At 45.7% G+C, this 22,297-nt stretch overlaps 4 protein-coding genes across 7 annotated transcripts; 2 read left to right on the forward strand and 2 right to left on the reverse strand.

The window, feature by feature from the left end:
- Nucleotides 1-105: 105 nt before the first annotated feature.
- pclaf (PCNA clamp associated factor) lies at nt 106-2,875 on the reverse strand. The gene is made up of 4 exons (XM_063477510.1): nt 2,765-2,875; nt 1,810-1,890; nt 1,550-1,730; nt 106-264 (listed from the first exon to the last, which is right to left on the reverse strand). Exons 1-4 carry the CDS (start codon nt 2,808-2,810, stop codon nt 225-227), a joined length of 348 nt encoding a protein of 115 aa, XP_063333580.1. The 5' UTR covers nt 2,811-2,875; the 3' UTR covers nt 106-224.
- A 1,309-nt stretch (nt 2,876-4,184) lies between these two features.
- nedd1 (NEDD1 gamma-tubulin ring complex targeting factor) lies at nt 4,185-10,652 on the forward strand. 2 transcript variants are annotated; one of them, XM_063480430.1, is made up of 16 exons: nt 4,185-4,278; nt 5,056-5,199; nt 5,566-5,660; nt 5,966-6,082; nt 6,153-6,293; nt 6,667-6,896; nt 7,257-7,458; nt 7,562-7,685; nt 7,853-7,984; nt 8,120-8,170; nt 8,251-8,340; nt 8,431-8,597; nt 8,668-8,866; nt 9,886-10,027; nt 10,162-10,228; nt 10,310-10,652. In XM_063480430.1, exons 2-16 carry the CDS (start codon nt 5,064-5,066, stop codon nt 10,412-10,414), a joined length of 1,998 nt encoding a protein of 665 aa, XP_063336500.1. In that variant the 5' UTR covers nt 4,185-4,278; nt 5,056-5,063; the 3' UTR covers nt 10,415-10,652. The 2 variants fall into 2 exon arrangements, with proteins under 2 accessions (XP_063336500.1, XP_063336501.1); XM_063480431.1 differs by having other exon boundaries at nt 7,856-7,984.
- Nucleotides 10,653-10,880: 228 nt separating this feature from the next.
- lyrm5b (LYR motif containing 5b) lies at nt 10,881-14,506 on the forward strand. 2 transcript variants are annotated; one of them, XM_063477514.1, is made up of 4 exons: nt 10,881-11,085; nt 12,280-12,345; nt 12,437-12,583; nt 14,184-14,506. In XM_063477514.1, exons 3-4 carry the CDS (start codon nt 12,548-12,550, stop codon nt 14,388-14,390), a joined length of 243 nt encoding a protein of 80 aa, XP_063333584.1. In that variant the 5' UTR covers nt 10,881-11,085; nt 12,280-12,345; nt 12,437-12,547; the 3' UTR covers nt 14,391-14,506. The 2 variants fall into 2 exon arrangements, with proteins under 2 accessions (XP_063333584.1, XP_063333583.1); XM_063477513.1 differs by lacking the exon at nt 12,437-12,583 and having other exon boundaries at nt 14,184-14,505.
- A 23-nt stretch (nt 14,507-14,529) lies between these two features.
- On the reverse strand, nt 14,530-21,756 carry LOC134630317 (uncharacterized). Of its 2 annotated transcripts, XM_063477511.1 has the most exons (13): nt 21,271-21,756; nt 19,457-19,568; nt 19,129-19,245; nt 18,404-18,520; nt 17,444-17,542; nt 16,634-16,756; nt 16,404-16,501; nt 16,229-16,327; nt 15,740-15,788; nt 15,357-15,421; nt 14,898-15,022; nt 14,708-14,807; nt 14,530-14,634 (listed from the first exon to the last, which is right to left on the reverse strand). In XM_063477511.1, exons 2-13 carry the CDS (start codon nt 19,530-19,532, stop codon nt 14,557-14,559), a joined length of 1,146 nt encoding a protein of 381 aa, XP_063333581.1. In that variant the 5' UTR covers nt 19,533-19,568; nt 21,271-21,756; the 3' UTR covers nt 14,530-14,556. The 2 variants fall into 2 exon arrangements, with proteins under 2 accessions (XP_063333581.1, XP_063333582.1); XM_063477512.1 differs by lacking the exon at nt 21,271-21,756 and having other exon boundaries at nt 19,457-19,745.
- Nucleotides 21,757-22,297: the final 541 nt, after the last annotated feature.

Here is a 22,297-nt window from a genome sequence, read left to right on the forward strand (position 1 = left end):
AAATAAAAGCTCAGTTTTGGATTGTTTGAGTCCGTGTCCTCATCCAAAGGTGGCCATGTTTGTTCTTCAGTTTGTTTTCAGTCAAGTTTTATTAGTAAAAAAGACAAAATCCAGATGATCTCAAACAGACATTCTGTAGGTAAAAAACATTGAACTATACAGCGTAAATTAAGCAGAATTTATATACAGATGTACATCAGCAGTCAGACGGACTGATCCGGGCTTCAGTCGTCATCCTCATCCTCGGCGGGCAGCGGCCGGGCTCTGCGGACAAAAACCAAACTGATCAACATCAGCGTCAAACTTCCCACTGGGGGCTGGAACATAAACGCCACGTCCTGAATAAATAAAATCTGTCATTCAGTCGAACGGCGTCAGCGGCGAATTTGAGGCCTCTCCTCAGATTTTAGCATCATCCATGCAGCAATCAGTTACTCACCCAGTCTCACTTTTGATCGATTTAAAACAATTTAATATCAGTTTTTAACTTTTAATGACTTTCAAGACCTACAAGGAGCTGCAGATCAGTCCAGACAGGTGAGAGTCTGAAGTTATAAAAAGCAAAAATTTGAGGAAAAGAAATAATCTGATTATCGTCAGCTGCTGTATTTGAGGTGTTTTTGGGACAAAAATCAGCTGAGAAGCATGGCTACAGGTGTTCCTAATAAACTGGACTTTGAGTCATTGAGCAGGCCTGCAGTTTCCTGGTACCGCTTGATGCCATTTGCTTTAACTCAATGACCATGAGGGAATATAATTTTTAAAACAAACCCTGCAGAGTTAAAACGCTTTCATTTTTCAAAATAAAAGCACTCCATCTCTGCCTTTTTACATTTGATTGCTGCAGACTGCTGAAGGTTTCCGGTGAACCCTCAGAAACAGGCCTCTGATGGGTGACTGAACAGAGAGGTTCCTGATCCATAAGTGATCGTATAAAGCTTCACGCCGATCCAAACTCTGGATCACGCCCTTTGGGTATGGGAAAGCATCAGCTCCCGTTGACACCGGCCTCCGTTTCATACAGCACTCATTCAAATGTTTTCCCCGTCATCTCACCCAGCACGCAGCTTCCTGTCATTTCTGACCCTCAGATCAGATTTGTATCAAACTGCTGCTGCTGCTGCTTTTCCTTTAAGCAACCCACCAAAGTGCTATAAGCTTCACTTTTATAAGGACGAACTGCGCGTAATTAAAAACAGCTGCTTTCTTTAGTTCTGTTTAAATGGACCCAACAGGTTCACTGCAGTTAATGGAGCCCTGCTAAATTTTAAATTGTTCCAGGCTGGAGCTGGACCCAACGTCTGACACCTGAAATGGTTCATTTATTACCTGCTCAGGTGTTTTAGTGGATCAATCTAGCCCGGCCCACGTATCACAGCAGCAGGTACAGCTCCACACTGAAATAATCTGAGGTGAAACTAACGGCTCATCACACAGCAGCAAGCCTCGGCCGAGCTTCATCTCTCACTTTGTGTGTGTGTGTTAAAAGGAGTTTGGGAGGTGGGACGCAAGTTCCCTGAAGAGGTTTAAAATAAAGCACAACACATACTTCCTGCTGGCTTTTGACATCCCGCTGCCTCCGGCCTCTTCATCATCCTCCACCTCCTGGGGCCGCCTGTTCTCCTTCTCTATCTTCCTGGGGGGACCGCCAAAAAAGTCCCCGATGCCCTTCTGCCAGGTTGGGGTGGGACGAGGACACACGGGGTTCCCACCGGCGTATTTGTTCTTTGCTGTAAGTTACAACAATCACAGCAGCCTCAGTACGTGAACTGTGTGTGTGTGTGTGTGTGTGGTGAAACTAGGACTGACCGGGTGTGGAGGACTGGCTGCTGGAGGCGGCATTGGATGAACTGGCACCCAGAGACTTCCGGGGGGCAGAAGCTGCAACAGCTGCAAATGAAATACATGAAACCAGCTGATTATGAAGGATCCGGTAAGAAACCAGAAGAAGTTCACAGAGGACCAAAGCTGAGCCAAATGAACGTAAAGAGACTAAAGTCTGATTTGCAGAATGTTAAATAAAAGTTCAAAGAAAGCCTGTTAAAAACCTAAAATAGCTGCAGAGTGAATGAGAGCAGTTCACTGCTATTTAAACTGGATCTTTAAGGAAGCAGAGCAGGTCTAAAATTTAATTCTTATCCGTTTGGTGTTGGAAAAATGTAAGCCAAATTTACCAGAAGGTCCCAGAACTTAATAAACATGCATCCATTATGGACGGTAACACGCGTGGCGTCTATGTTAAAGAGAGACGCGTTAATTATGTAATATGCGAATGGACTTTTGTGAGGCGTGCGCACAAAGACGCACCGCGGCGCTCAAAACTGGCGCCAGTTTGCAGTAAACGTCGTACAAACTTTGGGAAAGGGTCATTAAAGATGACACCTCGTGAGATGGATGAGAACATTAAGCTAGAACTTTTGACTCAGATGATAAAACGACAATTAAATGTTTTAATTTAAATATCTTCGCCTCTCCCGGAGAACCCCAGAGGGCAGCAGACCAGCCTCCGTGTTGGCGGGAGGCTGATTTTAGGAAGCCGTGCGGTGGATTTACACACAAACTTCAGCTGACAGTTTTCTTTCAACTATTTTAGTGTAAAAAATAAATATAATATGTTAACTACTCTTCTTCGAGACCACATTTGCATGATTTTACCAGCTTTGGCTCAGCGCCGCCAGACTACCTTACAAAACAGACGTGTTCTTGTACAAACAAGCTTTAAAGACCTAAATTCTGATTGAATGCCTTTAATTTGTTGCCGTACCTTTTCTGTATGATGCGGGCACACTATCGGCTTTTGTCCTCACCATGTTGGCAGCGGGTTTTACAGTAAGCCGACACTCCTGCCTGAAATCCGCGGACCACAGTGAACCGAGCACCGTCCCGCCTCGGTTTAAAACCAAGAGGCGGATGGGGCGGGAGACTTCTTCTTCTCTTGCTTCTATAGTGGTAGACTCCACGAATAGCTGGAACACAAGTCTGCCCCTCATAGGTGAATGTGTGTAACTGCAGCTCCCACCATTTTATTCTTCCACTGTGTGGAAGATTGTTTAAGCCACTGGCAGAAAAATAACGAAACAAAACATTTTCTTGGTAATCAGAAGTGTAAAGTTTGGGTTATCAGGCTATTATCACAAAACTTCAAGTTATGTATCTTCAAATTGCAACTTACTAACTCAAACTTCTGAGGAACTAGCGTTAACAACTTGACATTTTGAATAAAGTGAAAACTTTGAGATTTTTCGAACATGAAATTTTATGAATGGCAATTTTTTTTAGTGGCGGAAACTTCGACATTAACATTGTTAAGACAAGTAGTAAATACTGCAATAAAAAATACTGTTGAAATCTGAAATACACTATAGTATGTTTAGTTTTTGTTCTGCTGTATTTATTTATTTTTTTACTTCAATTAGTTGTTTTTTGTTTATTGTATTTTTTATATATAAATGAGTGGTTTTTATAGGTTGTGTTTACACAATAAATTACAGTGATTTTAGTAAATAAATTACAATGAAATACGTTAAAGATTTCATGATAGTAATACAATTATAGGGTATAATACTCCCGAAACGTCTTGAATACACTATTCTTTTTTCTTTGCTGAATTTGAAATATTTTGCATATGAAGCCAGTTTATCAAATTACATTTGTCATTTGTTTCACTTGAATAATTTATTTTAGTATATAATTTTTTACTAATATTTTATTTTCATTTTTACTGTATTCCTTTCAAATTTTCTGTTTTTTTCTGCTTTTTTAAAATTCAATTTAAAATTTCTATATATCTTTAAAAAAAATTTCAAGCTCCTTTTCATATTGAATTTTATTTGAGCTATTTTTTTTTAATCGGCCTTGTTTAAACAATAAATTATACAATAAATATAATAAAAATACAATAAACTATAAGAGTATCAGTAATTAAAATAATTCCAAAATACTTTAAGAATTTCATAATAATACTATAATTATGCGGTGGAAACCTATATTTACTAAACTTCTTTTTGTTTTATTTTTCTTCATAAAGCCACGTTTTTATAGGCCTCTTTTCTTCATATAAAATATAACAATAATTAAATATTTTATTCAGTGTTTTTCTTTAATTGTTGCTTTGATATATTTAGTACATTTCGATAAGACTTTAATACAAACACAGGAAGTACGATCGCGTTTCCGCCGTTTGTCCCTCCTGGTGTTCCGTAGTGGCGGTTCATTGGCTGCGAGCGCCTCCAAAACAAACTCAGTTTCGACTTTACGGTGATTAAAAACTCTTTCTGGGTAAGTTTGGCTAATCTTACAGACTCTGAGGGTCAGGTGAAAACATTCCCGGCAATTTCCGCTCGCCTCGCGACTATTTGTTAACTTTAAAGCCGCCAAACTTAGTCGGTTAGCATGAGCTACCTGTAGCTGCAGGTTCAAGTTAACGGAACAAAGTTGTCAAAATTTCTGTTTGATGGACCAAAAAAAGCCTGCGAGCCGTTAAAAGTCCCCACAGGCGTCAGACTCAGCTTTACGTGTCCGTCTGCCTGCAGTTAACTGTGTAGAAAAACTACAACAGAGACCAAAAAAACTACGAGCATCTGATAGAAGGCTTCACAGAAATACTTCAGCATTGTGTACTTTTACTGCCTGATACTTGGAGTTACTGCACCAGCTTTTCAACTCTACATTCCTATAAGACTTTTTAAAACCAGTTTTCAGAGCGCTGAACATTAAAGGAAATAAACACAATCGGAAATAAATTAAATATTTTCGATTGTGTTCTATTTAAATTCTATATTTAAATTCTAGTTTTGAATTCAGTGGGGAAAGTAGACATGCACAGTTTCTTACTTTCTAAAAGCCAAAAAGTAAAATGGAAATCCGATCCATCTTCCTGTGTTTATATCGCTGGTTTTTCCTTTCCCTTCTATAGTCATGTAGTTCTGATCAATGCTTTAATGGAAAACTCTACAATTATGTTGTTTGTGCAAGTTTGACAAAAGAAATGATGAGCTAACAACAGTGACGGTCTGTGAGGATACAACTCTCTGTGCATGTGTTTATTTTCTCCAGCTGTTGCCATGGAGGAGGTGACACGGCTGGTGTCGACCGGAGACTGCGTGAAGATCTGGGATGCGGTTTCCATGGCGCCGGTGGAGCAGTTTAACCCACACAGCACAAGCCACCCTGTCGCTCAGGCCTGCTGGAGCTCCAACAGTATCCTGCTGTCACTAAGTCACCACAGACTGGATATGAAAGATGGAAATCTGTGGTCTTTGTCATGTCCAGCAGGGGGCGACTCCTCTATCTGATTGTATACATGTCTTTGGTCACCCTGAGCTCAGTAAGCACTTCCTGATGAGTTTATGATCTCAGTTGGCGGTTTCATTTCAAGGGGCAGCCAATCACAATAAAAATGTCTTAAAGGGGGAGGAGCTAAAGCAGCTTCTTTCAGACAGGTCATGAACAGTATGAGACAAAGAAAGCTTATTTTAAACTGTTAATCATGCAGAGCTGCCCTGTCAGAGTGAGCAGCATGAGTCACCTTTAGATCTGTGAATCAGCCTTGACCAGTTCTCTCAGACCAGTACCTGGTCAGTGCCAGCAGCAGCGGGGACAAGCTGGTCGTTTCCAGCCTCAAGTCGACTCCTGTGCCGGTGGTGGAGCTGGCCGACGGGGTGAGTCTCAGCTCTTCAAAGACTGCAGAGGGGTAAAAGAAGAATAAAGCCTGAGACGTTATTGTTTGTCTCTGGGTCCAAATTCTCCTTCAGTCCCCAAAACCAAAACACTGAGCTTTAGAAATATGATACCAGCTGTCCTCCCAGGTGTTTTAGTGAAGTTTAAGTTCCAGGAAAAAGAGGGAAACTAAAGATTTTAGTTATGCTGTGTAGTTTTAGAAAGCCGAGTCAGTCTGGTAAGTATCTCAGTGAGAGCTCTTCGGTCTCTGTGAAGTGTAACAGTGCTGGTTTGTACCTGTGTTCAGAAAAAGCAGACCCGGGTGTGTCTGAGCTCCTCGTCTCAGTTTCTGGTCAGCGGAGGTCTCGATCACTGCGTGCACATCTGGGACCTGAAGACCAAGAGACTGCACCGCTCCCTCAAGGTAGGACCTCACGCCACCTCCGGGTTCCTTTACCTCTGAGTGGGATAAACATGGCCTCCTTTTCTCTCAGGACCATAAGGAGGAGGTGACTTGCGTGTCCTTTAATGCCAACGACAGCTACGTTGCCTCCGGCTCCACCAGTGGCGACCTAGTCCTCCACAGTCTGACCACCAACCTGTCCAGCAGGCCGTTCGGCCACGGCAGCAACCAGGTCAGACTTCCACTTTCATATCGGTTTTTTTTAAGATTTTCTTTGAAGCTGTTCATGTGCAGCCGCTCAGGTGAGTCAGACAGGTGAGCTGTGAGTTGGTGACATGACTGTAGTGAAGGAGGACGAAGAGGGAGCAGCCAAAAGGTGGAGGTGTGCTTTCAGTTTATTTACCTCACCTTATCACGTTATATAAAGTCTTTAATAAAAGAAGAACTCTGCAGGCTCAGAGTTAACCAGAGAGTGGAGGAGGGGCTCAGTTTTTATGCTTTACTCTGTTCAGAAGCAAAGTAAGAGTCTGTGTATGTAAAGACTGTAACTAAAAGACAGCAGAGGAATGTTTGGTACTGCTGCTTGATAATCTGTTGATCTCCAGCCCATCCACGACCTGAGGTTGTCCACGGTGAAGCGCTCCCTGCTGGGCAGCGTGTCTGACAGCGGAACGGTGGTGCTGTGGGACTCCAACACCCAGAAGGAGCTGCACGTGTTTGACGGCGCCCACAAGGCCCCGGGCTCCGGCCTGGCCTTCTCGCCCACCAGCGACCTGCTGGTGGTCAGCGTCGGCCTGGACAAGAAGATCGTCTGCTACGACACCGCCAGCAAGATGTGAGTCCAATCGCTCTGTTCTGCACGTCCCGGGGAACCTGCTCGGTCACAAGGCTGTTACGCCCTCTGTGGAGCTCCTGTTCCATAGAGGGCGCTCTCGAGCTCATTGAGAATGAGCTGCTCTCTGAGGAGGTGTAGTCTTTCACCTGTCTTCCTTTCAGGAGACTGCAGAAGACTTCTAGACTTTAAAAATGAGTCTCATCGTGTTTTAGCCTATGTTAATATAAAACTTTCTGTCCAGCAGTCCAGAACCAAAGCAAAGCATCAATAAGAAAGCAGCATGAGATGAAGCCCACTCTTTATCTGTGGATAAAATCTGTTCCACTTTGTGTTTAACGGCATGTTCGTCTGCATCTCCAGCGTCCTGAGGTCCATCCGCGTGGACAGTCCTCTGACAGCTGTGGACTTCACTCTGGACGGTACTGGGCTGGTGGTCGGGTCCACTCACGGGAAGATCTACCAGTACGACCTGAGAAACTCCAGCGCCCCCACCAGGATCACCGTGGCCCATAAAACCTCAGTGACCTGCTTGCGCTTCCAGAGCAACGCCAGCAGACACAAGGTACTATCCTCGGGACTTTCAGATGGAAGATGGGAATAATATAAATTTTTCCTTCAGTGTGTATAAACCTGCAGGGTTATTTTCTCTCTCTTTCTTGTCTCAGTCCAGTAAAATTGGCTCCTCAAAAACTTCCAGCTCTAAGAGATCCTCCACCAAGCTCCCCAGCAGCCAACCAGATCCCACCGCCAGCACAGGCCCTGCCCCCAACAGACAGGTGACAAACACAGGTGGGTTTCACGCTGTAGGTCACTGTGGACGCGTGTGTGTGTGTGTGTTTTGTTTTTCCCGCACAGATAAATAAGGCAGCTGTGAGCTTGAAGCTCCTGTGGCAGTGTGGCCAATCACGGTTGTCCTGTCCGATGATGATAAAGCCGTAATTACAGCATGTGTTCAGCAGGAGGCGCTGCTGTGGAGGGGATGTGTCGGGAAGCTGAAGGCCAGCAGGGGGCGGAGCAGCCTCCTGCGCTGGAGACGTTCAGTAGCGTGGGACGAAACAGTCTGGACATCTTCTCTCCCGCTCGCGAAGGTCAGAGGCAGCCTGTGATTGGCTGAAATCCGATGCTGCATTCACTAACGTTGCCTTGTTTTTGTAAATTGCAGCATTCTCTGTCATCACCTCTAACTGAATCCATTTCAGTCGTGACTCTCCTTCTTCTTCCAGACCCGCTTACCCACGGGACCACCGCGAACACCCCATTTGGACGAGGACAGGGTACGAGAGGAGGTCACCAGACACATTTGAAGCGACTCCGCCGTCGGACTAACCCTGACACTGTGTTTCTGTTTCCTTAGTTACCACTTTGGAGGTGATGTCTAGAGATGGGGAGGGTCAGCAACTAACAGGCCGGGCCAGCCTGGACATCTTCTCCCCAGTCAGAGAAGGTCAGAGTTCAAGTTCAACGCCCATTTAAAACGCCTAAAGGTCCAGGTGAGGTCACCTGGAGGTTAAAGAATGTCTGCTCTGTGCTTCAGACTCTCACGCAGGTCCCAGCTCTCACAGGAAGACGCCACTGGGAACGCCGCTCGCAGCCTCGGCGGGGCGGTGCTACAGCCCGCTGTCCGTCTTCCAGACCCCTCCGGCTATCAAAGAGGAGGAGCCAAACACCGCTGTAGCCGGAGAACCGTGTGACTCCAGAAAGGTGATGACCTTTAACCTTTAACCTCTACACCTGTGACAGTGCAGGTCCACCTAACTTTGATCTGTCTCAGTCTGACAAAGTCAGCTGTTCCAGTCTGGAGACACAGAGTCAGTCCACGCCCCCTATGTCACAGCCAGCCAATCACAGTCAGCTGGCCCCGCCCTTCTTCACGCCAGAGCCCAGCCTCCGGAGAGCCAATGGCATTCAGGCTCACCTGAGCTACGACTCACCTGTCCACGGAGCTCCACCCACCACCTCTGCAGCAGCAGGTAGAGTCGGGCAGCAACAGTTCTGAGGCCGAGGGTTCAATTCCCACTAAGTAGGGGTGGGTTTTTATAATCGATTTATCGATTAAAATCGATTCTGGCTTGGATAACGTGAAATCGATTCATTAAAATCCTGAATCGATTTTTTAATATAAATTTATTTTGCCCGAAACGCCAGAATCTCAGGTTAAACCTCACAAAATTTCAGCAACCACCAAACAGCTAAGACAGTAAATGAGAGCAGGAACACGGATTCTGCACAGAGACGTAAACACAAAGCGTGGACCCGCGGATCAGAATCAGTGAGATGTCGCCTTTCTCACCCGACGGCACGGACACGGTCGGGGCTGAAAGCCGACAGCTCGCTGATTCTGATCTGTCGGCCGCTGTTTTGTTTTTTTCCTTTTACTTACTTCCGAAAAGAAAACCTAATTTCTGCCGTTCAATACTGAACAAATTTCAACTTTTTAAAATTATGCAAAACGCTCAGCCGTGTCTCTAATAAAACCGCTGTAACGTCAGAGGTAACGTCATATGTTGATTAATGGTTTTCTTTCGTTTTTGATGTACTGCAGAATATTTTTACAAAATCCCAGGCCAGGAAATCCTCCTTCATGTTTTTCTGTGTTTAATCATCAGCTACTTTGACACAAAGGCATCTGCTGTGACGCTCACACCTTTGATAAAGTCTTGCGTGTGTCAGCTTCCTTTTTATAGATACAAAAATATGTAAATGTACTGATCTGAATTATAATATTTCTGACTGTCAAAATTTCCCAGATTCAAATCGAATTGAATCGAATCAAATTGAATCGAATCGTGGATCGAATCGATTCGGGACCTTGTGAATCGGAAACGAATCGATTCTAGAAATCAGTGACGATACCCAGCCCTACCACTAAGGTCCGATATCACTGTGGTTAGTTCACTGTGGGACTCTGTAGGAATAGGCTTGTGAATTGGACGCTGAGTTCAGGGTCAGCTGCTTGTGTGGGAGATTCCGATGTTTCCTCTGCCTTCAGGTCCGGCTCTGTCGGCTGCCGTTTCCTCGTCTCTCTCTCAGAACATCGCCGACGTGGTTGGACAGGCCGGAGCTGCTCCCCTCACCTCCCTGCAGATCCACTTCATCCAGAACATGATCCACGAAACTCTGGAGGAGTTCAGGTCAGTCTGACCTCTGACCTCTCTTCAGAGAAAAAGCAGCTAGCCTTTTTGTGGGGACTATTTTCAGAGGCGGATTGATTTGGTGTTTTTGAGTTTTTATGGCAGCAGGACATGAACAAGCTTCTCCTCCTCAGGAACGCCTGTCACAAAGACATCATCAACCTCCAGGTGGAGATGATCCGACAGTTTTACATCCAGTTGGTACGACAGATTCCTCCAAGCTTTCCTCTGATGGTCTGATTTGACTTTCTGGTTTTTTATGATTCTGTGTTTGTGTTTCAGACTGAGATCCACAGTCTGATAGAGAAATACTCCGTCAACGAGTCTCTGGTGGAGGAGATCGAGAGGCTGAGGGAGGAGAACCGCCGGCTCAGGGCCAACTACTGACCGTCTGGAGCCTCGTTCGGGCTGCCTCCTCCCATCCTGAAGTCAGATGGTCCAACATGAACTCGTGTGTGTGTGTGTGTGTGTGTGTGTGTGTGTGTGGATGAGGGTGAACACTTATGTACCCTGTTTTGTTGTAATTTAATGAAGTTGAGTTTGAAAGGCGGTCGGTTCACATGTGCCTGCATCATGTTTTAGTAAGAAACTTTTGTCTGAAGAAGAATAAAAAGAAAAAGTTTACAGCCAATAAAAAAAATTGCGTCTGTGTTTTTATGTACACAGAAATCAACCCGAATCTTTCTAAAACCTTTGGTGTGTTTATCACAGTTTTAATGATCAGTAAGTAACACGGTGTGAGGTAGCATTTACGGTATTATGCGGTCGTAGTTTTCAGTGAAACGTGTGTTTATGTTCTTTGGCTTTTCGCGGGCCGGCGGTTTGAACGTGTCGGGGGGGGGTTACTCTCTCTGCGCGCTCACACTCTTTGGTTGTTTACCTGCTAGCCTGTGAGCGCGCAGCACGCTCACGAAGTTCACAGACTTTAAAGTTTTCGTGCTCCGTGGCGATGAACCCGGAGCTCAGCGGAGTGTTTTAGACGAACAGCACCGGGGGAACTTTAAATCTGCGCGAGGCTAGCAGGTGACCTTTGATCCGCCTGAGAGGTCACGGCCACGGTAAGATGTCGATCCCGCTCAGGCTCTGTTCGGTTAGTTTAATGTCGGGTTTCTCTCTTTCAGCTGCTCAGAGCAAAGTTGGCTTCCTGCTAGCGCTGCTTACCTGAAGTGCATCACCTGAAGATGACGTTTCATTTTATCCACTTCACGCAGGAATTGAAACCCTGCAGCAAAGATGAGACCAACGAGCCTCAAATGTTCCTGTAATTGTTTATAGTATTTATGACGTCACGAGCTGAGCGTTAAACGTGTTTTCAGTCTAATCTAACGCACACCTGGCAGACAGGTGTGCGTTACATGTAGTGCGATACTGCGTGTACTTTCTAACGTTATAGACCTTCTGCAGGCAGAGACACGCGGAAACCCACAGTCAGTGTTACCTGCAGCAGGTGCCGGCGGTCACGCCCACTACAGGTCACGTGCTGGTGTGCCAATTTTTGCACACCTGGATGAGCCGCTGTGGGTTATGTGCTAACCGCGAAGTGAAGGGGTCGCTTTCCACCAGACTCCATTCACAAAAGCTGGATTTTTACGTCACAGAAGGGCGGAGCTTTGCGTCTGCAGCGGCCTCGACTGGTCAGTTAGTTTGTGTTACAGAGCGACTCTGACGTTTTAGTGAGTTAGTTCGGATCACAAGAAAACACTGAAACAGTAAAGTCACGCAACGTTGAACAGAAACTTCTTTTTTCTGTCAGGTGAAAATCCGCGTTTTTGTCAGTGGACTCTGGTGTAAGATCGGTTTCTTTGTTGGAGAGGCCTCCCAAAAGCCATAAACGTCATCATCTAGTCCCAAACGTCATGGGAACAATAGGTTAGCAGGTACCTTTAAAATGTTCTTTATTGTTATTATTAACATTTAATTATTAAACAGCTTTATTGTTGTTTATTTTTAAAGTTTTCTGCGTTTTACTGTTACACTGGCGCCTGTAGTGCTTCGGCTGTGACAGATAAAAAGAAAATCAGGCACACTGTTGGCCATCGGCTTCAGATCTGACTGTGTGTCATTCAGCCTTAACGGTGTTTGTGATTCCTGTGAAGCGGCTGATCTGGTTTGATGGTTCTTTGGTTGATTCGTCAGCAGAGCTGCAGTTTTCTTTGTGTTGCAGAAGGAATTGAACCCTCAGCAGTTACTGAGTGTGAGCAGCAGGTTAAACCTCTTTAATCTGAAGTTTGCTTTTATTCTGCCTTTCTCAGCTCGGACTCTCCTCCAGGACGATGGCCAACCCACTCAGGTCTGAAGTGTTTCGACTGTACAAGAACGTGAGTGTTGGGAAATTCATTTTTAAAGAAGAACTCGATGACACTTTGTCGGCTCCAGCGCGCTGACATTCTAGATTTTCTGTTTTCACAGTTGTAAACGTCAGAATCGGGAGTTTGGATGATGAGACTTCAGGCGGCGTCAGCACAGACTCCATGATGATGTCGTTAACATTTATTGACAGTTAATTTACTTTTAAGATGCATGATGATCCGTCGGTGCCACCGTGACCCGTCAGAGGTGCGTAATGATGAGATGACCTCAAACAGATCTAAAGGCACAAAGCTGCGTCTCAAATCTCCCATCATGCAAAGCGGTGCTGAGCGTCACCAAAATGTTCAAAATGAGCTTCATGTTTATTTGTGAAGATGTCAGCAGTGTTTACAGAGGGCGCTGCAGTAAGTGTCGCCCCCTGCTGGGCATTAAAAGAATGCAACACTGCGCGCACCACCTGTAGTTCTGCACCAAAGCACTGAGGTCTTTATTCATCTGTCAGAATGACGCTGAAATGGTGTTCTGATATATTTAAAGCTTATTTATCGGATCGGGCTGAGATTATCTGCTCAGAAACACTCTGAAGACAACACTTCATCATGTTTATTAAAGGGTGAAAAGGTGGACATGTTTCAGTGGCAGAGCCATCGTTATGCCGTGAACGACATCAGCAGGGAAAACCAACAAACAATTAAACTCGCAGCCCACCGTCACAAGATTTTAATAACATTAAAGCCCAAAACACAGAAATCTAACACACCTCCCTCTGTAGCCCCGCCCCTTTTAACAGGTTCTGAGTGAAACCAGCTCTCTGCACACGCGACGTAAGACGTGCTGTGGTCATCTTTAGACCAGGCGTGTCAAACATAAGGCCCGGGGGCCAGAATCGGCCCAGCAAAGAGCTTTTAAAGACAGCCTGGTGGCTCATTTCTTTAAGGAGTAAAAATGTGGAAAAGTATTTGATGCATGAAGCTAAAACTTTCAGGCGGATCAGATGTAAACTGTAGATTTTTGCTGTAAACTATAAAAATGTGGTGACCTCAGGTGGGCGACTCCTTTGGTCAAACTAACTCAGTGAGTTTAAACAAACAGGCAGCAGGGGGCGCTTTCTTATTTCATAAATCCAAAAAAATAAGATGGCGGCACTTCGTGATCCCTCATGGTGAAGGTTTAAAGCCTTCCTGTGTCCACCTCACACAGGAGCTCCGCCCTCTCTGCAGAGCCGTGCCACTGCCGGTCGCCCGGTCAGATAATGGATTTAATCAAACTTAATAACGAGACTCTGCAGAGCGTTAAATAAACTCATTTAAGTTCCTGAGTGAATTATAAAGTAAGGTGAGACACTGTAACAATCGGTGTTTTTGAAGTTTTTATGCACGAGGAAGCGTGTAGGATGGAAATCAGCGGTGCCTTTATGACCGCAGAACTATCTGCAGATAAACCTTTGACTCTCTTTAGGAAAACACCTTCTGTTATCAGCTTTGGACTAAGATAAGGTCTCTACGGGGAGCGCCCGCTGTAGGAATTACAAAGCAAGACTACGTGACAAGATTTCAGATTCATCTTTTGTAAAGTGAATCACTAAAATCGCTCGTGGATCCTCGGAGGGTTCATCGCCGACATAAAGTTAACCTGGCTTGTCCGGATAAAACACATTGGCCTCTGGAGGTGTGTCAGTCTAAGATCGTCGTCCACAGTGATTTTAAGACCTGTGCTGATTTTAAGATCATGTGATCATCATGTGCCGTCATACATCGGCCGCCTTTTTGCCCTTTAGTAAAAATAAAGACGTATTTTTGCTGAGGTCATCGCCTCTGACGCTAACACGTCCTCTTCCTCCTTGCAGCTCCTCTACCTCGGCCGGGAGTACCCCAAAGGTGGCGACTACTTCCGGGACCGTCTGAGAGCGGCGTTTGCCAGGAACAAGGCGGTGGAGGACCCCGAGCAAATAAAGGCCCTGATTGCTCGTGGTGAGTACGTGGCCCGGGAGCTGGAGGCGCTTTACTACCTGAGGAAGTACAGAGCGATGAAGAAGCGCTACTACGAGGACTAAACGGCGACCGAACGGTGACGACACGAACAGCTGTGAGGTTTACGGTTCTAATCCTGAGGTCACATGACCACCGAGTGAAACCTTTAAATTAAAGTATTCAAAACAAAAACAAGTGTGAGTCCTCCTTCCTTCCTGTCTGTTCCCATAGGAAACAGTAGAAACAAGGTCAGAGGTCAGAGGTCGGAGGGGCGATGGCGTCTTTGTCGGCCAGGTTGACTCTGCAGATGGGACAGGTGGGGTTATCCTGAGGGGGAGGAGACAGAGTCAGGTGGCGTTCCGAGTTTATGTCATCTCCGTGTAACCGAGCACGGCGTTACCTTCAGCCACTGGTCGATACACTGGACGTGGTAGTCATGGAAACAGGGCAGAATCCTCAGCTTCTCGCCGTCGCTGTAGTCGCAGAAACAGATCTGACACCTGCCGGCCAATCAGCACAGAGATGTGTTAGCGTGCAGGTTTGGGGTTCGTTTGTTTTCAGCGTTACAAATGGCGAGCTCGGAGACTCACTGCGTGTTCCCGCCGCCGCTGCCGCCGCATCCCTGGAACACCTTGGTGGGAAACCTCTGGATGTCCGTCGCACTCAGCTGATTGGTCCTCACGGCGCCCTGATGCTCCTCGAGCTCCAGCAGAGACTGAAAGACGAGCAAAGGTGTCAACACTCTGACATCTGGGGCCTGATTGGTCCACGTTGAGTACCTGCAGCGTCTAACTGTAAGAGCTTAACTGTAACACGAAGGAGGAACGTAAGAAAGAGATCACAAACCAAGTCTGAGATAAAAGATTGAAGAAGAAGAAGAAGTTGTGCTGCTGACACGAAGAAGAAAAAAGATTCAAATTCAAAACAACTTTTTGGAAAAAAAGCTCCAAATTCTGACGGGATTTTTGTCCCTGAGTGAACAAACTCTGCAGAATGATCGAGACTCCTCCCCCTCCTCGAGACTCCTCCCCCTCCTCGAGACTTCTCACCTCGTAGTCGTTTCCTTCAGCGTCATCAGATGTGGCGTCCCTACTCCCGCGGTGACCAATCAGAACTGTGGAACGATCAGCAGAAGCAGACCGATTAAAGCTCTAGAACAGTGTCATGCTGCCCATTGGTCAGGTTTTTACGCTGTCGTTTGATTGGTCAGTCAGGTTTGAGCAGCTTGTGTTTCACTCGTCACGTTTCCTGTAGATTTCTAATCAAAGCCTTGAAATCAGACATTTGTTCAGTTTTTATAGAGAGAGAAAAAATCTTTAAATCTTTAACAGGAGCGAGTAGAAAAACTACAAATACTCCAAAGACCTGATTGGACTGAAATACTGCATGTATTTATACCACAACTTTGTAGTACTTGGTTTTTGGTGCTTACCTTCTCCGGGAGCCACCTGAATCATCCAGCGGCGCTCTGTGGGACGACCCTGCAGAGAGAAGGTCACGGCTCGGTCAGCCAATCAAAGCAAAACGTCGCACGCTTCCTGAACGCAGCACCACTTTTGATAATATCGTGGCTCAAGAGTTGGGAGTTCGCCTTGTAATCGGAAGGTTGCCGGTTCGAGCCCCGACTTGGACAGTCTCGGTCGTTGTGTCCTTGGGCAAGACGCTTCACCCGTTGCCTACTGGTGGTGGTCAGAGGGCCCGGTGGCGCCAGTGTCCGGCAGCCTCGCCTCTGTCAGTGCGCCCCAGGGTGGCTGTGGCTACAACGTAGCTTGCCATCACCAGTGTGTGAATGTGTGCGTGAATGGGTGGATGACTGGATATGTAAAGCGCTTTGGGGTCCTTAGGGACTAATAAAGCGCTATATAAATACAGGCCATTTACCATATTAAAACCACGATCAGACTGTGATTGGCTGCCTCACCCTGTGGAGGCGATGAAGAGGAAGCTGGTGGAGGTGGTGATAATGGAGGTGGTGACGGTGTCTGTTGTGCAGCGCGGGCTCCACTCGGTCCAGCCGAGCCTGGAGGAACAAACACAAACGTGAACACCTGTCCGCTCTGCCTCAGGTGAGGCGTTTGGTGCAAGTCTGCCTCCACCTGCAGGTGTCGGTGCAGCTCCTCGTGATCCTCCACCTGCTGTAAACCAGTGGTCTCCTCCTCTTCGTCGCTGACAGCGAGCTGCTCCACCACCGCGGCTGCAGAACAAAGCATCAGAAGAACGCTGAAGGTTCAGCGGGGGGTGGAACCACCACCAGGCCAATCATGTTTCAATAATACCGACGTTCCCCATCGCTCTCAAGGTCCGTCCCCCCAACACCGACACGTACCGATCACCGAGTCGTCCTCCGCCTGCAGCCTTCGGGCCAGAGCCTCGTCTTCCTCCACCTGCTGTGAAGGAACCGCATCCTCTTCCTCCTCCTCCTCACTGCTGGAGATCTGCTCCTCCACAGCTGCAGGAGAAACCACTCGTCACAGACTCCATCATCATATAGTAATAATAATAATAATAATGATAGTTTGGACCAGGGGTCCCCAATCCCAGTCCACGAGGGCCGGTGTCCTGCAGGTTTTAGATCTCACCCTGGGTCAACACACCTGAATCACATGATGAGTTCATTACCAGGCCTCTGGAGACCTTCAAGACATGTTGAGAAGGTCATTTATCCATTTAAATCAGCTGTGATGGATCAAGGACGCATCTAAAACCTGCAGGGACACCGGCCCTCGTGGACTGGGATTGGGGACCCCTGGTTTGGACTGTGGGAGAACCGGAGAACAGAACCAGAACCTTCTCACTGTGAGCACACCCTGCTGACCACCACACCACTGTGCCACAACATCACAGTAATAATAATGATGATGAAGATGATGATGAATGAAGGATATATATTTAAAAAGGCAAAACATTTTAAAAAATAAATACAAAATAAAACAAAATCAGAAAAAAATCAAATGAAGCGCTCCATTCTTCCACAGTGGGAATCCCGCCCAGTATGCAAACCGTGGAAGTGGGAACAGTGACGTTTGCTCATCGAGCAGCTGCGAGTGAACGGCGAACAGCGATTACCGAGCAGTGCCTGAAAGCAGCGCCCGTTTCACTCACCGACTCACCACAGCCTAACGTAATGCTGACGTACCGATGTCTGAGCCGGCCTCCACCTGCAGCTCCTCGTCATCCTCCGCCTGCTGGAAACAAATGGCGTCCTCCTCGCTGATGGCGAGCTGCTCCACCGCAGCTGCAGAAGAAACGAAGGATCAGACAAGCCTGCACTGAGGTTCGGCTGCTGAGTCAGCAGCCTCCGTGCTGCGTTCAAAGACACCACGCTGACAAAGTGTGACAGCAGGAGTGACATGCATGTTAACTGTTCTAATAATAACTAATGTGCAGCCGTTTGAGTCATCAGCAACATGTATGACGACACATCAGAGCTTAAAACTGATTTATGGAGGTCAGAGATTCAGGTTGGTGGGAATGCTCCACCTTTCCAATCTGAAAATCCTGCTTGGAAGTAGGAATTTCTGACTTCCTGCTTCAAATGAAACAGAAACAGCCCAGAGGTTTTACAGGCGTTCTGTTGGGACGGGGCATTATGAGAGAACCACGAATCCTGTGACGAGGACAAAAAAGGATGAAAGAGGACAGAATAAAATCCCAGGAAAGAAAAACTCAAAGCCTTCAGCTCAAACTGCTACTGTGAAAACTACACTGTGGGTGTAAGTTTTGTGATTCACTGCCATTAAAATTAACAGGGAAAATGCACAAACAGTTTTTCAGTTTGCAGGAGGAGACCACGCCCCTTCACCTCACTCCTCCACCTGTCTAACACACTTGGCTGATTTGGAAATTTTGGAGAAGCTGAAAGATAAAAGTGGAGCTTAGGAAGCATCGGGAACTTTAACGTTCCTGATGCTGAGAGAAGAGTAACTCCAGGGTCGGTTCAGCTTGTTTGTGTCACCAACAACCGTCAGAGACGCTCAAACTAAAGCAGCAGTGAAAGAAGGGTTCCAATATTCAAACAATTAAAATGATCCAGGTGTGTGTGTGTGTGTGTGTGTGTGTGTGTGTGTGTGTGTGTGTGTGTGACACCGACGCGTACCGATGTCCGAGTCGTCCTCCGCCTGCAGCCGTCGGGCCAGCGCCTCGTCTTCCCTCAGCTGCTGCGAACGAGCCGCAGCCTCCTCCTCCTCGCTGATGGAGATCTGCTCCACCACAGCTGCAGGAGAAACCACTCGTCAGACTCCATCCAGACCAAAGAAGCTAGTCCCAGAGACGCGTGCACCATCGAGCGATATTTAAAATGCAAAAAACTAAACATAATGAACCAATTAAAAATTATGTTTAATAAAATGCAAATCGACTCGTGACCACAGCCAATCACTGTCATTCCCTACAGGACAGCGCCGTGTGAAGGAGGGGGGCTGAGGGGGCTGCAGTCTCCCCACTGCAAAAGGCAGAGCATCAGCGCCCCCGTGTAAGCTTCTCTGATTTATTCTTACTGCTGATTGGTTCCTGAAGGCGAGCCTTCAGAGAAGGCGGAGCATGGTCGCCCTTCACCTCCGTCAGCACCAACTGCAGCTTTTACAGTTTTTTGTGGGTTTTTATTTTTTATTTTTTTAAGTACAGGCTGAGCTGGGAGGTACCGGCAGTCCTGTTTTTTGTTTTGTTCCTAGTCTAGATTATCAGGACCAGTTTAGGGGCGGAGCCTAGTTGGTTCATGGTCATCCTCCATCTGTTTTAGCCGGAGCGCTTGTCTCATCAGGAACATGTTGCCAAATACAAAAAATGTATAAATGCCCCCCCCCCGATAAGACCGACACGTACCGATGTCCGAGTCGTCCTCCGCCTGCAGCCGTCGGGCCAGCAGCTTATCTTCCTCCATCTGCTGTAAACGAACCGCAGCCTGCTGCTCCTCAGTGATGGAGATCTGCTCCACCCCAGCTGCAGGAGAAGAGATTGAAAGATTTTGAAATTCATCAATTATTGAGTCAGAGTTTAAAACCGTGAAATATTCAAAGGGTAACGTGCTTGCCCCTTTGCAACCCCCTTTGAATAAAATGGGATTGAATGATCTCCTCATGCCGACTTCACGCCCGTCTAAGCAGGTAAATTCTATAAAATTACATAAAGTCACCACCACCATGACATTTACCAAATTCTGAGTCGGCTTCTAGCTGCAGGCGTCGGGCCAGCGCCTCATCTTCCTCCACCTGCTGTGACCTCCTCATCGTCACTGATGATGATGATTAACTGCTCCAGTACAGCTGCAGGAGAAACGACTCATCAGAAAACTGTCACTGATTACAAATGCAGGTTTTTAAAACCATGAATCTGTGCAAAGAGCCCAGTGATAAAAACAGCAGATTCTCCCTCACCTGCAGCTCTCTGTGCAGGTGAGCAGATTTCCTGGTTGCTCATTATTCCTGCTTTTTATTATATATGTTATATTTATACATGTACAATAACAATAAAGGGCTATTCTAACATTTACAGTTTTACACAAAAATATGAAAAAATATTATTATTATTATTTAATAATAATTTACTGAACAGTCTGGTGTTAAATGAACATATAATGGTTTATTTTTAAACAGTTTTGTCAGATTTCTAAAGTATTTGTGTCTCCTTGTTTTACAGCAGGTTTTTCAATAATTTATTAAGCACCATGGATATTATTAGATTATAATGACTGATTACTGATGTTGCAGCAGTTAATTGCTTGTATATTGCCATGGGGCTCGAGCTACTGTAACCGGTGTGTTCCTGCGTTGTGTCTGAAAATGAAAGGTAAAAGAAACAAAGACCTCCAAGTTATTAACTTGCTCGCTCCAACTCCTACAACCAAATGCAAACAGTGGGGAAGAGGGTTAGCTCAACCCACCACAACTCCCAAGCTAGCAGGAATTATCTATTCATGCTAGCATTAACTGTGCCTATAACACATATGTGACACACACGTATTACACATTCACATTTACAGCATCTAGCAAAGACAGACACGATGATGAGAATAATTGAACTAAAGACGCACAATCAGAAACATCAGGGTGGCTAAATATGAATTATACGTGTGTTGTACAGTGTCTGGAAAGAAATGACACCAACCTCTCCCACAGGGGAATTGTAGAAAAGGGGAGAAGCCACTGGTACAGTGTATTTATAGGGTTGCACTAAAGAAGAAGAAGGATGAGGAGGGGCTCCAACTGATAAAGAACATAACTACAGGCTTGAAGGTCCTAAAAGTCAGATATAACAGGAACGGTTTGGGGTCTAGAATACATTTTGTGTAATTATAACAATATGTCATTTATGACCCGGTTACAACTACAATAATAAATTAATCAGCGAACCAATAAGAAAATTGAAAATAAAGTGTAGGAAATGTAACATCTGCCTCAGTAAAACTGAAATACTTGGATTCAGTACAATAACGTGTACTTCAGTGAAGAACTCGAGTAAATGTTCCTGGTGGTTGGTGATCAGGGAGGGTGCCACCCCATACACCACTGTCCCCAGACACGCCCCTGGACTGACGGTGTTTGGATGTTCTGGTGGCGCAGGGGTGTGTCTATCGGCACATCTGCCCCAAACCGAGCGTCTCTCAGAGAAGCGTAACTGCAGGATGAAGCTCAGATCAGGAGGAAGCACTGTGCCTGAGTGTCAGGGGGGATATTTCCGGGTGGTTTGGGGGAGTTTCCTGTAAAGTCTGACTCTGTGGGTCCGAATCCTTTCTCAGTCAGCGACACTTTCCTCCCTCAAACTGATTTCTAGCGCTTTCATAAAAAGCTGAAGGGGAAAGGAGCCGGACGATCCGGCTGTCACGGCCGAGGAAGTGAAAGTAAAAGTTTGTGATTCAAGCTGATCATGACGCAGCGGTAAAATCATAAGAATGAAAGCTGCAGGTTTAAACTATAGTTACTATAATAACCATAATAATAACAACAGAGGAGAGCACAGAGCACCTACCTTGCCTGGAGGTCTGCATTTGATACTCAGAGAGGCACACGCTGGGTGGCAGGGAAGCGCTCCAACTATATACATATACGTGACGTGTGACAAGCCCCGCCCACTCGTCTTTAATTAGATCTGAGCGGCTCTGACGTTTAATGAGAGAAGAATAGAGTTCATTTCACCAACACAATTAAAACTCGTTCATCTTTCTGCTTCACACCCAGGACTTCACCTGAACTCACCATCACTGATATCCACACACCTGATGAGACTGTGGGAACTGATAGAGGTTAAAGGATACACTATATATCTATGTGTTTGAGGTCTAGAATTGCTGAGCCTGGATTTGTTGCCTCTACTGTAACGGTAATAGTTGGATAATAAAGTTTCACATGTATTTTTTATTATCGGCTCCACACTGATCCAACAAAACTGCTGACCCAAACTACACCACCGAGACGCCAAAGTCACAGAAAAACACAAATCCACAGTAGAAAAGGAGACCAGCAGCTCGTTTCCTGTGAAGTTAAAATTCATGTTTTTGTGAATGGAGTCTGGTGGAGAGTAAAGGCTTCACGATTCACAACTTTGAGCCTTCTGATTCTTCCTGTTAAAAAGGAGTTTTTCGTTCGAGTCACCAAAGTGGTCACAGGGGGGTCATCTGATTGTTGGGGTGTATTATTTTAGGGTCTTTACCTTAAAACATAAAGCACCATGAGGCACTGTTGTCATGATTTGGTGCTATGTAAATAAAATAGAACTGAATTAAATTTATGACCTAAATAAAATAGTTTGTATTATTTTTGAACATTTAAAGGAACAGACACATCAACACAAAGCAGACTAAATAAAATAGTTTGATGCTGTTGCTGCGACATGTCGCAGCTTTTCTGAACTCTGCATTAGAGGAAGTCCGATGATTTTTGTTCAGAGGAGAAATTAAAAATTATTTTATAGAAAATATTAAAATTAAAATTAAACACAATTAAGACATAAAAAGATTAAATATTAAGAAATGTACGGGCTGCTCGTCACTAAATAA

This window comes from Pelmatolapia mariae, linkage group LG7, assembly GCF_036321145.2.
Source record: "Pelmatolapia mariae isolate MD_Pm_ZW linkage group LG7, Pm_UMD_F_2, whole genome shotgun sequence".
In the NCBI taxonomy this organism is placed as follows: Eukaryota; Metazoa; Chordata; class Actinopteri; order Cichliformes; family Cichlidae; genus Pelmatolapia; species Pelmatolapia mariae.

Excerpts from the sequence above, each read along its gene's own strand:
- pclaf (XM_063477510.1), bottom strand. The coding sequence starts at position 2,810 with ATGGTGAGGACAAAAGCCGATAGTGTGCCCGCATCATACAGAAAAG. Across the intron at positions 1,731-1,809 it reads CAGCCAGTCCTCCACACCCG|CAAAGAACAAATACGCCGGT; the intron begins GTCAGTCCTAGT and ends TGTAACTTACAG. Across the intron at positions 265-1,549 it reads ATGTCAAAAGCCAGCAGGAA|AGCCCGGCCGCTGCCCGCCG; the intron begins GTATGTGTTGTG and ends TTTTGTCCGCAG.
- lyrm5b (XM_063477513.1), top strand. The coding sequence starts at position 12,301 with ATGGCCAACCCACTCAGGTCTGAAGTGTTTCGACTGTACAAGAAC. Across the intron at positions 12,346-14,183 it reads TGTTTCGACTGTACAAGAAC|CTCCTCTACCTCGGCCGGGA; the intron begins GTGAGTGTTGGG and ends TCCTCCTTGCAG.
- nedd1 (XM_063480430.1), top strand. The coding sequence starts at position 5,064 with ATGGAGGAGGTGACACGGCTGGTGTCGACCGGAGACTGCGTGAAGATC. Across the intron at positions 7,686-7,852 it reads CAGACAGGTGACAAACACAG|CAGGAGGCGCTGCTGTGGAG; the intron begins GTGGGTTTCACG and ends GCATGTGTTCAG. Across the intron at positions 8,171-8,250 it reads CCCATTTGGACGAGGACAGG|TTACCACTTTGGAGGTGATG; the intron begins GTACGAGAGGAG and ends CTGTTTCCTTAG.
- LOC134630317 (XM_063477511.1), bottom strand. The coding sequence starts at position 19,532 with ATGAGGAGGTCACAGCAGGTGGAGGAAGATGAGGCGCTGGCCCGACGC. Across the intron at positions 17,543-18,403 it reads GGAGGACGACTCGGACATCG|CTGCGGTGGAGCAGCTCGCC; the intron begins GTACGCGTCGGT and ends TTTCTTCTGCAG. Across the intron at positions 15,422-15,739 it reads TCAGGTGGCTCCCGGAGAAG|TTCTGATTGGTCACCGCGGG; the intron begins GTAAGCACCAAA and ends ATCGTTCCACAG.